The following is a 14,631-nucleotide window of genomic DNA, read 5'->3' as shown; positions in this document are numbered from 1 at the left end:
TGTGTGTGTGTGTGTGTGTGTGTGTGTGTGTGTGTGTGTGTGTGTGTACAAGCCAGGCACCTCTTCTGAAGGCAGTGTGGGTGCATCTCCTCCCCAGCAAACACTCCTTACTGCTCGGGACACGTGCTGGCAGCCCCACCCCACAGCTCCATTGGCAGCAGGAGCTGGGTGGCTCTTCCAGAAACTGCCAGCAGGTTGTGAAGGGATACATGCTCCAGGCCTGGCAACTGGCAGATGCGCTCATTTGTCTTAGCCTCTTCCTACTCAACGCAGATAAAGTGTTCATCTTATTTTTTCTATCACAAGCCCTTTTTTATGTGACCAAAACACAGGTGGTTATTTTTACTGAAAAGAGTTTTTTCTTTGGGGTTTTGGGAGGTTGGGTTTTTTTGTTTTGTTTTACTTATTTCTAATGGTGGGAAAAAAATCAAAGGAAATTAAATTGATATTTGGAAGTCATCCTTTGTCAGAACTTGCTTGCTTTGATGAGAGCAAATCCATAATCGCTGAAAAATTAACTGTGCAGCTGCTAATCTTGCCATGATTTTTTGTAAGGGGACACATGCTGTTCACTCTTTAGGCTACATATATTTGTAAATAAGGCACAGAAAACACATGGGCATTATCCTTTCCCAGGTTTTAAACCACTGTTAATAGACTTGTTAATCCAATGAAGAATTGTATTTTTACAGAATTAAAATGTATTAGCCTAGTGAGTACAAAAGGGGAAGTGAAGAGCATTTATTCACAGGGTAAATCAAGCTCTGATCAGCTGATCATCAAAACATTATCTGATTTACATTTCTATAGGCTTATGACCATATGAACAGGAAATTAATTTTGGCACTAGGTTCAATGATACTCAAGTCCACTATGCCAGAAACAAGCACAAAGCTGCTATTCATATTGAGACCCGCCATCCAGTACAGGACAACCTGGATGATTCCTTGATTTATTTGCCCCCCTCTGATAGGTAGAGCGTCCATTTTGAAAGCTCCCAAAAAGCAATAACAACCTTGGCACTGACTTTGTGCAGCTTACCTTATGGTGTAATCACAGTTGGCCTGCACAGCTGCTAAATTCTCTTGAGACAGGTCTGCTACCAGTAGGAACAATTGTTGAGTTTGTGTTGAACTGAATTGCTTGTTTTGGGTACCACCAGTTTCTTTTTAGGTTAATTTGTAAAATGTTGTTTTTTCTCTATAGAACATCTCTGCTTCAGCTGACCACAGTACAGTAGCTGAAGCAGCCTTTTTCATGTTATGGCACTCTCCTCGCTTTCCTCCAAGTATTTTGCCCAGTGAAAACAGACAAGAGAGTAAAAACTGGACAGTGCCCTTTGACACAGTACTTTGTTATCCTGCCTAATGCTATTGAGGAGAAAATTCCTTCTCCCACCTAATGCTGCTTATTTATTTATTTATTGGAGATGAATCCATGTTGCTTCAAGAGGCTTTTTTCTGTGAGATAATAGCAGCAGCTCTTCATAGATCCATTTGTTGCCGTGGTGATCTGCCTACTCCTTTTGTTAGTCCGCCTCTACTTCAATAAACCCCCTTCCTGTTATCAGCCTGGTGAAAATGTCTGCAAGTTCTTCAGAGCTAATAAACAGCATACATCATTCCTTTCATCTGATCACTATAGTGTGGGGCCGTATGAGAGTGAGAATGGCGCATGAATTGTACAGCTGCACTAATGGAACTCCGAAGAATGAACCTCCCCAGTCAGCCGCGCGAGTGCACGACAGGGCACTACCTTCCTCTCCGAGCCGGAGGTGCCAGGACTCAAAAGCTGCACCTTGTTTTGAGCACCAGGGAATGACCTGTCTCTCAAAACTAATAATGCAGAGCTCTCAATGACTATTTCAGAGTTGCTGGTTTTAAAACAAGCTTGAGGTCTCTTCAGTGTTTTCAGCCAGCTAAAACTATCTTTTTTTCCTTTGTCTTCTGTCCTTATGCCTCCTAGGAACGAGATGGAAAGACACTTCTTGGAGCTACTGCAGTTTAATATCAATGTTCCTGCCAGTGTTTACGCCAAATACTACTTTGATCTTCGCTCTCTAGCAGATGACAATAACCTGAGCTTTCTGCTGGAGCCTCTCAGTAAAGAGAGAGCACAGAAGCTGGAGGTAATGCTCTGAGAGTGGCTGAGCAGGGGACTCTGTCTGTATGTGTAGTAAGAGCATCTGTTGCTAATCATGTTAAGTGGTGGTTAGAAAAACTAAAAAGCTTTTAGATTAGTGTATTACAGGGTAATTTAACCCCTTTATAACTACAGTTAGCATGTCTAAAACCATGCCTGGGCTAAGCTAGTATTCTGAGGAAAGGAAGGGTTTCAGAAGAGATTACAGAAGTCCCACAGATCGCAAAATAAAATGGATATTATTTTGGGAACCATAGCTCAGCTAGGCTACTTACGATTGAAAGGATTAGTGTCATATGTAATGGATTGTCTGTCCTTCCCTAGTCACAGTCTGTATTCCAAGCACCTAGAGACAGTCACACTCAGCCCTTTCTAAATACTACCAGCTGAAGGTTTCCCACTGCATCCCACTGCACAGCTGCTTTTAGAGGGAGCACTCTTACTGCTCTCATGGTTTAATAAACCATTTGTCTGGGGACAGCTGCAGAAATAATATGCTTCTTTTCATAACTTGTAGAACCTCACCTTTCCAAAGAAATGTTGCTTTAAGATAAACTTTTGGAATAGCCTCTTCTTGGGAATCCTTCAGAATGCCCAGAGGAATGTAAGTGCAGATAACCAGCCCTTTCTGCTCGATGGGAAAGGCTGCCCTTCTGTCAGTCCCTGCTGCCTTCTTGGTGTGAAGGCACATTTTAAAAAACTTGAACTTTTGCAGAGTCAGTCTTCCTAGCTGATGGAGATGTCTAAGACATTTTGAAAATTACCTGGGTTCCCAGGGAAATTTTCTCGTTGGATCAATGCAACCTTTCATCTGTCCAGGTTTAATTGATGACTCTGCATGTTATTTTGTTGACCTTTCAACAAAGGCATTACCACAGGCCGTGTGTACACTGATACCATAGCCCCTTTCAAGAGGGGTGTGCTACGGTATTCTTGACTTATATTGTTCTGTTGTCCACCCCCAATAATTCTGCCAAGTCCTAGGGTTTTTTATTTTGTCCCAGAAGTGGCTGAACTTTGGAAATAAGTGTGATCCCTCCTGGTCTTTTGGAACGATAGGTATGATATGCCTATGAATTTCTCTATTTAAAGTTAAGCAATGCAACTCTTCTGCTTTGTCTCACCCTTGTTACTTGCACTTTAAGCTAACACTGTCACTAATTGTAAATGTGGTTGTAGGGCAGTTCATAGTCCACAGGAAATTGTTTACTGAACTGCTCAGTGCCCAGGCATAAGTGGATGATTTACAGATTGTGAGCCTGTTTTGTTTCTTCTTTCTTAGCATTTGGGGGCTTGGTATTTAAAACCAGAGTAATTTTCAGTACAGTATGTAATTTGCCCTAATGTACTTACTTATGCATCTATATAGGACATTTTGGGATTTGACTCTAAAATGTGATAGATATTTAAACCATTTGCTAAAATTTTTAATTCCACCTTTTGGTTTGAAGCACATGAGCAGTTGATAGAGCCTGTATAAAGTGGTGAATTAGTGAATTCCAGGGATTGAAAACTGATTTACACCATATGGGCAGCTGGGGCTAAATATGTCAACACAGGTTGCTTTATGATTGATGTGCCAGCATTAAAGCAGGATGGAGAGTCTGTCTGGTCTTGCAGCAGGAGCTCTTGCCGCCAGTGTCTCAAAGAATGCCACTCTTGAGCCAAATGCATGCCTCCAGAAGGTCAGCAGGAATAAATGTAAATAATTATTTTAAAACACACTTAGAACTTTATTCATGCTCAGAGTGCTTTTCACCTTTTGAACTTCCAGAACATAGGGCTGTGCTGAATGGGTGCTGCCTTAAAGGGAAGGTGTAGGTTTGTAGCTGATTGCAGGACTCTGAGAGTTCATCTGGTGATAGGTAGTAAATTATTAATGGAAGTAAATGTTCAGGACTGACATTCAGTTCAGCCTTTTAATACAGGTATCCTTATTAATTTGCATTGATAATGCCTGAAGGCTCCAATCAGAAATAGGCCTTGCAGGGGAGGACACATTGTTTTTTGGACAATTGTGTTATTAGGATTTTAAATAAAAATTTTTTACTAGAATAGCTGCACCAGAATAAAGGCCTCTTGACTAGCTAGATGAGCATGACAGAGGCAAGCCAATAAATGGATGAAAAAGCAGTTTAGCAGTTAAACACTAGGTTGTCCACATATGCTAGTATTTAATTGCTGTAATAAAGTGCCATGGCTGCCCTCCCTTCTCAGACCTCTTCCAGGACATGATCGTGTGGGTGATCCTGGAAGACCGTATTGGGGTAAGGGTGTAGAGAAGGTAAAGGCAAAACAGACATTGTAGTAGAACTTCATTTCCTAGGCTCACTTTCACTGAGTGGCCAAAGGCAAGATGCCTGAGGGAGTGCAGAAACCTTTTTAGGTTGAACCTTTCTGTCATAGAAATGCCTGTGCACATACCTGTGCACTGTTAAAATAGAGGGGTTTGTGCTGCTGTGTACACCAGACCCAGCTACCAGTGCAGTTTTCAACACAACTTCCTCAAACTTTTAAGTCTGAAATGGATCCAAGTTTTCCATTAGATAGTGAGACTAGTAAAAGAAAGAAGATACTTGGTTATGGAAACCACTCTCCTTCTTTAGGTCTTACTTTCTGGTGGCTGGGGTTCATGTTAGCATGGGGACAGACCCCTTTAATATTTTCCCTCCAAAGTAATTCTTTGCAGCATTACTGCTGCAGAGCACCTGTGCTGTTGATATTACACTTGTGAAACCTCCCTTGAAATGTTTGAACTTTTCTAATGTGTACTTTTCATTTTGTCTCTAAACGTGGTATCCAGGCTATCTCCCGGCTGTGTGAAGACAAATACAAAGACTTGTCAAAAGCTGCTATGAGACGATCTTTCAGTGCTGATAACTTAGTTGGTATCCGCCGTTCTAATGCCATCCTCTCCTGAGGAGAGAGAAAAGTGCAGCACCATGAACCAGCATCCATATGAATCGGAGGAATACCACCACTCCATGCACACAAGCCAGCAGTGATGGTGTCTTCCAGCAAGAGGAGGAGAGGAAGGTAAATTAGCCAAGAGAGCCCAGAGCTTGAGGAGCATACTTGGTGCAAAAATCAAGATCTTTGTCAAACCAACTCTCTCCTCCTTCTAATGTATCCAGAGGTGCAAAAACAAACTTATCTCCTTCTCTCCCCCACAGATGTTTGCTTACTATGTAGGCCTATAGCTGTGAACTCTTGAGGTTTTTAATAATAAGTAGTTTTAAATTTTAGATTTAAACACTAACCACATGACTATAGTTACAATGTTCTTCCCTACTCTCCCCTGTCATCCAGAGTCTCACTGCATTTGTATTTCAGGTCAATGCAGTGTTAACAAAAAAACCACAAAACATGGGACTCTTAAAGTATAAAGCCACTCTGGAGCTGAAAACAGTAGCATAGACACGTGTTGATGGTTTTTCCCTGGTTTGGCTACTAAAAGCTGCTATTATTGGTGATGTGTTCATGCCAAGAAGCTGCCCAGCAGGAAGGAATTCCAACTCTGCACCCACAACTTCACTCCAGTAGAGATTGTCAAAAGACTTTGAATGTTTTGACTGGGGGCAGAGATATGGTTTTATGTATTGTTAAAATGTATAGGGTCCATGCTGCATTTCTTGTGAATTATGGTGCTTCTCTCATTTTCTAATACTTATATTGCTCTGGAAGAGATGTAATCTGTGTATTTTTCTGAGGCATTGAATGAAAAAGTTGGTCTGGAAACATCATCACCATCCCAAACAGTGTAGCAATCCAGTGGTGAATGGCGTGTGTGCAGCACTGCTTCTCTGAGTTCTACTGCAGATCTCTTGTGCTATATACAGTGGAGTTCCTAAAGCTGATATTGTGCATCCATCTGGCTCTCCTCGGGTTTCAGTTTCCTGGGAGGGATTTACATTCATAATGAGACAATAATGAGTTTGAGAATCCTGGACTACCTAAGAAGGTAGATGAAAAAAATATTGTGTTCAACTGAGAATTATCAAAAAGCTTTCTACAAAACCTATTTTTTTTCCCAAAGTGAATTTTATCTTGTGCAACTTCTCTAGAGGCTTGGGGTTTGCTCTTTCTGAGACTTTGGAACAGCGCTTACTTTCAGGCTCTGAAACTGAACTCTAAACAGGATAAGTATTATTAGACTCTTCCTGTTACAAGTCTTTGTAGTATCTTCCCTTCTTGGATCCAAATAGGTTCTAGGCAGTGTGTCCTAGGAGCAGATCTCCCTCCAAATGGCATGGGTTTTGTGCACTTCCTCATACAGCCAAGGCCCAGAAACTTACACTGAGTAACAAGTCCATGTGCCTTTGGGAGTGGGGCTGCCTGAGTGCCATCCTCAGTTTGGCCGCACTCAGCTGATAAAGTGATGCATACAGCCTTTTGCAGTATGCAAATATGCCAGGCCCTGGCTCCCAAATCCATGGAACTTGGCACTTCAGGTATTGATCACAGTTCAATTTTGAAAATAACACTACATCTTCAGGTGGTTTTCCTTTCTCATGTTTGTATTAAAAGAAAAGCTAATAAACTCTATTTTAATTAAAGTTAAATGTGAACGGTGTGTTCTGTACAGGTGTTGAATTCTATTGCCCCTCATGAGTATTTGGTGCTGTGCAGCTTCTCTCAAGTAGGAAAAAAAAGAAAAACCCCAGTGGTGTGTGTTAAGGCCCCTCCGTTCTCCATATCAGCCCCTCACCTTCATTTTATCCCAGTGAGTCGGGAATGTCTGGGAGCAGGCAGCAGGGGTCATGTGGCAGCTGTGAGTGGTGCCGGGGCAGCTGGAGGCCTGGTGCGTGCAGTCCTGCATGGCTGCCCAGCTGTTCCCACATGCCGTTTGGGCTGCTCAAATAACCACTCACTAACAGCTTCTTTGCACTTAAATGGCCTTTAAGGAGAGCCAGTCTCTCTGGAGGCAACCTGATGTTTTTTAAGTCCTCCCTTGAAGAGCAGTAAATTGGAAGCTACAAGTGACCACCTCCTGGATTGACTTGTGACCTAATTGCTAAGGAGCTTTGCTTCCCTCAGCACTGCCAGGTGCCTTCAACTGTGTGGGATCGGTCTGGTGCACTTGGCTGTGGGCTGGTGTGCTCATTGTGACGGGCTCAGCAGAGACAGGGGGCACTCACTTCCCTTTTTTTGCCAAAAGATCTTCCTGCTGATCTGGATGTCAGGTGAATGACAACTCAAGCTGATGGCTGCTTCTGCAATATGTCCTGCAGGAGACTGCTGCTCCAAATTTAATTTTGCTTTGAATCTTACCTGGCTTTAGTTTTACTGTAGCCCAGAGCACATTCGCAATGGGATTTTGATTTGTTACTACAACTCAACTTCTTAAGAGAGAAAAAGTCACAATTCCATTTAACATTCTGGTCCCCCTGAAAGAGTTAGATTCTGGAAAACACAACTAGTGTATTTCTTAGCTAAACAATAAAAAATAAACCATACAGCTCCCTTTTGAAGGAATGAGCAGAAATAGTGTTTCAGAAGGAATTATATTTAGGTAGTTCTGCGGGACAATGAACTGGGAGGGGGTACCCTCCAACTTGCACTATTCTTAATATATTGGCAGCACTTCTCTCAAAGAGGCAAAATTACCGTCATGGTTAGAAAACTGGAATTACAGAGACTGTTACCTACCTCTGCTGCCAGGGAAGGGCAACCACCTACAGAATCAATGTACCTTGTTTTCTTAACCCAAGAGCGGAATAATATTTAATTTACATTGGGGTGACCGCTGCCTGCTTTCAGTTCCAGGGCAGCACTCCCCATCTGGCACTAAATGCTGTTTGCAGAGACAATAGCTGTGCTGTGGCCCAGCAGGAGAAATGTGAGCACCAACAAGAATAACAGGAGCAGCATGTTAGCGGTCAGCAGGGGCAGGAAGCCATGGAGGTGTTTGTGGGCTACATGATGCCCTTGGGCTTCAGCAGCCCTTTCCCTTTGTGTACAGGGACTGTGTATTTTGTTTCCAAGGGAATTTTATGAGAACTACTTCACCATGGGTTTGGCAATTAAGAGGACAGGCACTTGAGGGAGGGAATAAATGTCAAGACCATTGCTTCTGGATAAGAGTAGAGGCGTCAAGCATAACCTGAGCAAGCAGAAGAGGACAGAAGAGCAATTGAGGCAAGAGCTTGCACAAGGGGTTGGCAGGCATGCCCGGGGCAGGGTGAACTACTGAGTTCAGAGCTCAGCACTGCGCAGGCTGCAGCCCCTGTCCTGTGCTCAGATTTCCCACAGCACAGTAGTGGAAGAGCGTTACACAGGACTGGCATTCGGTATTGTTATCTGGGAAAACTACACTTGCACCAAATAAGTTGTTTGACAACATAAAGTGAATTACGGGGTGCTGCCGAAGTGACTGTAGTGCACTCACTCACACCTACCCCCTCTCAACTGACTAGCTAGCAAAAGAGCACTTACCTGGCTGAGCATGGGCCTGTTTGTTTAAGAAGTAGAAAAGTCAGGCTGCCTTCATGGACAAGGCATTTTCTAGGTGAAATAACTACTTGGGCTTCTGCTTTATAATATTAAAACCTATTTGAAAAGCCACGTGGTCCCCATGCCATCAGACACGGTCATTCCCCACGCCACCCCAGCCTGAAATTTTGCTACATTTGCACTGCTGAACCACGGGGAAGGCAGTGACTACCTCGAGGCCTAAGTTGACCAAGTGGAACGTGGAAAGCACAGGAGAGACACGGCAGCACAAACATTAGGCTGGGCTGTGCACGATCACGCAGGTGCTCACAGGAACAGAGTCCTGCAGGTGAGTCACACGGCTGCCTGCAGGAAAGGCCCTTCCCTTGCTGGGAAACTGTGGCTTAAGGTAGGCGGTGCATGGCAGTGCTGCCAAACTCCTGTTTACTGAGGAGCTGAGGACACAACAGCTTCCTGGGAGGCAGCAATGACAACAAGGCTGCCAGCAAAGTGATGGAAGCAGGCAGCGAGTGTCCACAGCATGTTGGGAAGAACCTGATGCTGAAATGGTGCGTGTCCCCTCTACACCCCAAAACTGTTGCCCTTCAAGTGATAGGATTAGCCCCAACAGCGTGTTTTACCTGCACTTGAGCACGGGGGGGGGCAGATCCCTGAGGAATCAGGTGAGTCAAGCTGTGGGGCTGCTTCCAATAAGAGATCCTATCTAGTAGGACCTGGTGTGTGCCTACACACCTAACTAGATAGCAGAGTCCTACACCATTAGTCACTGTGGAGCCAGCCTTAACCCCTTGCTCTCACTCCTAAAGTGCTCCTCCCAACAAGAGGAATCGCACAGCAGATGGCAACAAGAACACCCAAATCGGCGTGCAGCATCCTGCTTGGCTAAGAACTGCTTGGCCTGAAGAGTATCAAAGGGCACCTCTTCAGGGCCTGCTCTCAGCACAGGGCGAGGGACTGATACTGTGCAAACTGCAGAACGCCAATAAAAGTTGATAGTTAACCCTCTCTTACCAGCAAGGCGTGACCTTGGCCTGTCAGGGAAAGGCACTGTCAGCGAGGTCATGGGCACAGCCAACAGCACAGCCAGCACAGCCCCCCTGGGGATGAGCCCGGCTCAGTGCAGATCCAGGCTAGGACCTCGGTGCCGTGGTGGGCCACAGCATGCCAGTGGTGAGGGCGCGGGTGTGTGACATCCTCTGTGCCAAGGGCAGCCACGCGTGGGGTTTGTGCACATGGAACATGCTACTCCTGTGCCACGCAAGTGTAGTTGCCTCACCAGTTCCCCATGATCCCCAGTAATAAGAGCCCTGCACAGCCCCTCCACCACATGCCTCCCAGTCCCCCCCCCCAGAGCTAAGTTTTTAAGGTCATTAATATTCTAACAGAAGCAAAAGAAAAGAAAACAACACACACTGATTTTTTTTGTCCTCATAAATAACTAATCTTGATACTCTTCTTTGAATAAAATTTCTTCAGTTTTTCACAAAATATAGTACAGTAATTTAGACATTGAACAGCATCAGTAACAAAAGAGGCAAAACCCAACATGTAAATTGGCTACAGCAGACAGGGCACACAGCAACAGCTCCTTCCTCACTCCTGCCACTTGTTGCTGAGAAGCCAGCAACTCGAACACAAGTTTGTATTACCCTACCATAGGATCAAAGCTGCAATGCTCTTGCATTTTTCAACAGGCAACAGTTTGTAGCTAATCTTGGATTTCTTTACATAGTCAGTTGCACTTTGGAAAAAACAAAAACAACAAAATACCACCTTTGACATGGTTTTGTTCATTGTATTGCATGATGTGTGTTTAGCTGTATCTACAAAAGGCACTATAGAAAGAGAGGAGTCCAGCAAGGTGGACTGGAGCAGGTTGGAATCATTTAATGCCCTGGATTACAACACGAGACTATCCACAGCGTCTCTGTACCTGACCTGCCTCACTGCTGAGAACACACCTGTCCCTAACCCGTATCAAAGGTCACTACCGCTCCTGTATGTACACGCTAGGCTATAATACAACAATTTACAGTCTGTATCACAACATGGTGCAATTCTGTCCACGAAAAAGTACTGCAACACACTGGAAGGAGCGAGTCCTGTCGCAAGAGTGCAGATATGTGCGGCTGAACAGTCCCTGCTGTGCCTTCAGTCCCTGCACTGTTGGCTCCTCTGGCCTGGAAGCCCCAGAGACACTCATGTGGTACCTTGGCAGTACCTTTATCAAGAGATGTGCCACTTGACTGTCTCCTCACTTTCCAGGCTTTGGTTTTAAAGTGAAGTGGAAACCTTTTTGACTGAAATGGTCCAAGGGTGTTGAGAACAGCCTCAGATCCTTGCAGTCCTGTGGGACCAAAGCCAGCAGTTGTTCTCCAGTGCTTGAGCAGCCGGGTCACAGTGCCATGCTTGAAGGAGGGCAAAAAAGATTTGAGTAATGGCTGGACGGTTACACACTACTTAGGGCAGGGAAAAACGAAATAAGTTAAAAACTGGGTGCTTTCCCAAGTGGCCTGAAGCCAGAAGCAGCCACTTCTTGCCAGCTGTGCCTCATCCCATGCCACAGCTGGAGCCCCTTGCCCTTGCTGTGTTCAGTGACAGTGACAACAGGGCCCCCCGCCATTATTCTACTTATTGACACCCAGCTGTCACCACTGCTTCATGCCAGTCACTGGTTCTGTCAGTGCTCAGCTGCTGCCTGATCTGGGGAAGGGAAGAAGGCTTGGGAAGTTGGAAGCAGTGCTTAGCTAAATTTTCCCAAATTAACTGCACACTCTCAAACCTGGCATTGTTTCCGGCAGACGCACAGCTTTGAAAAAAGGAGCAAGAAGTATTGAAGCCGACTGGCTGGAAAACCCAGTTGCTGCTCAGGAGACACAGCCTGGCTCAGAAACACACCCTGTGCAGATACTACTCTCTGCAGGGATGCAACCCCCCTTTTAGGGTTGGTTGTGCCATGCTCAGCTGCTGTGCCACATGCCACAGCTGGCAAGCTGGTAGGCAGGGCACCAGGCCTGCTCACCTCGCCCCAGGTAACCCACACAGCACAAGGGAGACACGAGAAACTCACCCCACTGCAGAGGCGAGAGGTGCGGAGCAGCACCAGCCCCTTCCCAGAGCACACAGCAGCTCAGGAGAATGCTGCTCTTGGAGCCAGAGCTGGTGCTGCCCAGGGCTCCTTGGGAGCCCCGTGCTGGGACAGCAACCTCATCACTTGCGCAGCCCCACAGCTCTCCGGGGCTGCTCCATGGGCAGTGGAGCTGCCCATCACAAGGGATGAGCAGGGAGTCACTTCCACCGAGCTGAGCCCCACCAGCACCAGCTCCTGCCCGGCCCTGAGCCCCTTGCATGGAGGGGAGCTGGTACATGCTTGCCCAGGGCAGAAGGGACCATGGGGGGGTCACCTGGTCCCCACCTACGCTGCAGACAGCTGGGACCCTGTCCCTGCCCGCCTTGAGGGCTGGGTGACAGATCCTCTCCACAGCCCCTTCCTCCTGCACCACCACCACCTGCGAAGCCCCTGGCCCGCGCAGCTCCTTCCCTCCCGCTCAGCCTGAGCTGCTGCCTGAGCAGGGCCAGCAGCCACCTCACACCAGGGGCCCTCAGCCCTCTTCTCTGCAGTACACAGCTGTGCCTGGGGGCTCCAGGGGTCCTGGGGGCACCACTCTGGGGGCCCAGGGAGGCAGCTCCCCTGCCAGCTCTCCTCGGCCCCCTCACACCCTCCAGGCTCTGTGAGCAGCTCAGTGTCAGTGCCAGCACCACCTGGGGTCGGGGGCCACCATCCGCCCTGCCTGCTGCAGCTCTGCCCCTCAGCCTGGCACCAGCAAGACCTGCCCTGAGGCTTGTTGTGGGATACAAATTAATGCTCGAGGGATACCTGCCAATTGGGTGATTGGCCCACAGGCAGCAGCACCCCAGGATCCCAGCCAGGGTGTTGGACTCCCAAATGGCGCGTACATGGCAATGCCAGGCTCCAGGCCTCCCTGTCCCTCTGCCTCCACATCGCTGGCAGCACCCCTCCCTGCCCTGCCTGGGGCCGCGGCTGCTCCGTGACCCATGGGCGCACACACTCGGTCCCAGGTGGCACTGCCACGGTGAGGCTGAGGGTGCCAGGGGTGGCCCAGCTCTCACTCCCTCTTCTGTGGCCCAGGGTCTTTGCAACCCTCTCCTCCCTGTGGCTGGAGTCACTGAGGCTCCCTCCGGTCACACGTGGGACAGTGGGACCTGCTTGTGGTAGGAGGCCATGCTGGGCAGCACCGTCCTGCCCGCCAGCGCCGGGCTCGCCTCACCATACACGGAGGCACCCACAGGCTTTCTGGCCTGGCAGCACCGGGCAGTGAAGCGCCTCCAGGACTCGAGTGTCTTCCCAGACCAGATCCAAACACCAGAGGTGATGCCCACGACAAGGCACATGAAGTACTTGAGCATGAAGACGGCATAGTCAGGCTTGGGGCGGTGAGGGTCCCCTGGGCAGGAGCAGTTCTGTGCCTGCTCCCACGCCTCCCGGTTGTGCTGCTCGTAGATGTAGCAGGCGATGACAATGGTGGCGGGCACAGTGTAGAGCACGGTGAAGATGCCGATGCGGATCATCAGCTTCTCCAGCTTGTCAGTTTTGGTGCCCCCCTGCTTGATCACACTGCGGATGCGGAAGAGTGAGACAAAACCAGCCAGCAGGAAGAGGCTGCCAGTGAAGAGATAAACCACTAGTGGTGCCAACACAAAGCCCCGCAGGTTCTCCAGGCTCTGGTTGCCCACATAGCAAACCCCAGCCACCGGGTCACCATCCACGGAGCTGAGTGCCAGTACAGCAATGGATTTGGCGCTGGGGATGAGCCACGCAGCCAGGTGGAAGTACTGTGAGTAGCCAGCAATGGCCTCATTGCCCCACTTCATGCCAGCTGCCAGGAACCAGGTGAGGGACAGGATGACCCACCAGATGGAGCTGGCCATGCCGAAAAAGTAGAGGAGAAGGAAAACCACGGTGCAGAGAGCAGGGCCCGTGGTCTCATAATGGATGTGGTGGTGCTCCGGGTTGCAAGCCACATTGGCATGTCCTGCCACCAGACGCACGATGTAGCCCACGGAGACGAAGAGGTAGCAAGCAGAGAGAAAGATGATGGGGCGCTCAGGGTACTTGAAGCGCTCCATGTCAATAAGGAAGGTGGCCACAGTGGTAGAGGTGGAGAGGAAGCAGAGGATGGACCAGAGGCCGATCCAGAAGGTGGCGAAGGTCTTCTCATCCTGGGTAAAGTAGGGCTGGTAGCAGGGGATGGCACAGTTGAGTACCTTCCCAGTCCTGATGCGGTTGTACAGCGGATGGGACTCCTTGGAGATGGGTATCAGGGGCGCTTTGCACTTGCAAGTCTGACCACAGTCCAGCCCCGAGGGCCGCTGCCCATCGAGCGGTGTCAGGTTTTTGGCCACGTCCTTGGCAGGGCGCGTGGGCTTCCCGAAGAAAGGCGGCAGGGTGGTGGCTTCCGTGTGGTTGTATCCCATGCAGAGCACCTCGGAGTCCCCCAGAACAGGCAGGCTGTCGCAGCTCATCCTCTCGGGCCAGGCGAAGCCGTACTGCTGCATGATGGGCGAGCAGCCGGCCTTGGCCCGCTCGCAGACGGAGCGGCAGGGAGGCAGCGGCTTGGTGTAGTCGGACAGGCAGATGGGGGTGTACATGCTGCAAAGGAAGAAGCGCAGGTCCGGAGAGCACTGGATCTCCACCAGCGGCCAGAACTGGTGCACCTCCAGCCCGGCCTCGTCCTGCGTGTCGTGGTTGAACTGGTTGGGCATGTAGGTGAGGTTGTAGCCGATGCCCTTGCACATTGGCACCGTGATCTCCTGGCACACCAGCGCCTTGGAGGCGGCGCGCCCCGCCGCCGGCAGCCCCAGCAGCAGCGGTAGCCCCAGCAGCAGCGGCACCGGCAGCCGCCGGCCGCCCATCGCCGCCGCGCGTCCTACCGCCGCCGCATGTCCGGGCACCTGCCGCCGCCGCGCCGGGAGCGGGGCCCCGCCGGGAGCGGGACCGGCACCGCCGCCGCCACC

The 14,631-nt window shown here is 48.9% G+C and overlaps 2 protein-coding genes across 2 annotated transcripts in view; one reads left to right on the top strand and one right to left on the bottom strand.

Annotated features, from left to right (window-relative positions):
• The window catches only part of CCNYL1 (cyclin Y like 1), a 33,645-nt gene extending 26,947 nt beyond the window's left edge, over nt 1–6,698 (top strand). The window contains exons 9-10 of the mRNA XM_027678303.1: nt 1,966–2,128; nt 4,946–6,698. Coding sequence (XP_027534104.1) covers nt 1,966–2,128; nt 4,946–5,062 — 280 coding nt within the window. The 3' untranslated portion in view covers nt 5,063–6,698. The remainder of the gene's footprint in view (nt 1–1,965; nt 2,129–4,945) is intronic.
• Nucleotides 6,699–10,051: 3,353 nt separating this feature from the next.
• Nucleotides 10,052–14,625, bottom strand: FZD5 (frizzled class receptor 5). Its single transcript, XM_027678301.1, has one exon. It carries the CDS (start codon nt 14,527–14,529, stop codon nt 12,799–12,801), a length of 1,731 nt encoding a protein of 576 aa, XP_027534102.1. The 5' UTR covers nt 14,530–14,625; the 3' UTR covers nt 10,052–12,798.
• Nucleotides 14,626–14,631: the final 6 nt, after the last annotated feature.

The sequence above is a fragment of the Neopelma chrysocephalum genome, unplaced genomic scaffold (genome assembly GCF_003984885.1).
Source record: "Neopelma chrysocephalum unplaced genomic scaffold, ASM398488v2 Primary Assembly neopelma1_44, whole genome shotgun sequence".
Lineage (NCBI taxonomy): Eukaryota > Metazoa > Chordata > Aves > Passeriformes > Pipridae > Neopelma > Neopelma chrysocephalum.
Note: the sequence above shows the minus strand (reverse complement) of the source record. Positions and strands in the feature narration are given on the sequence as shown.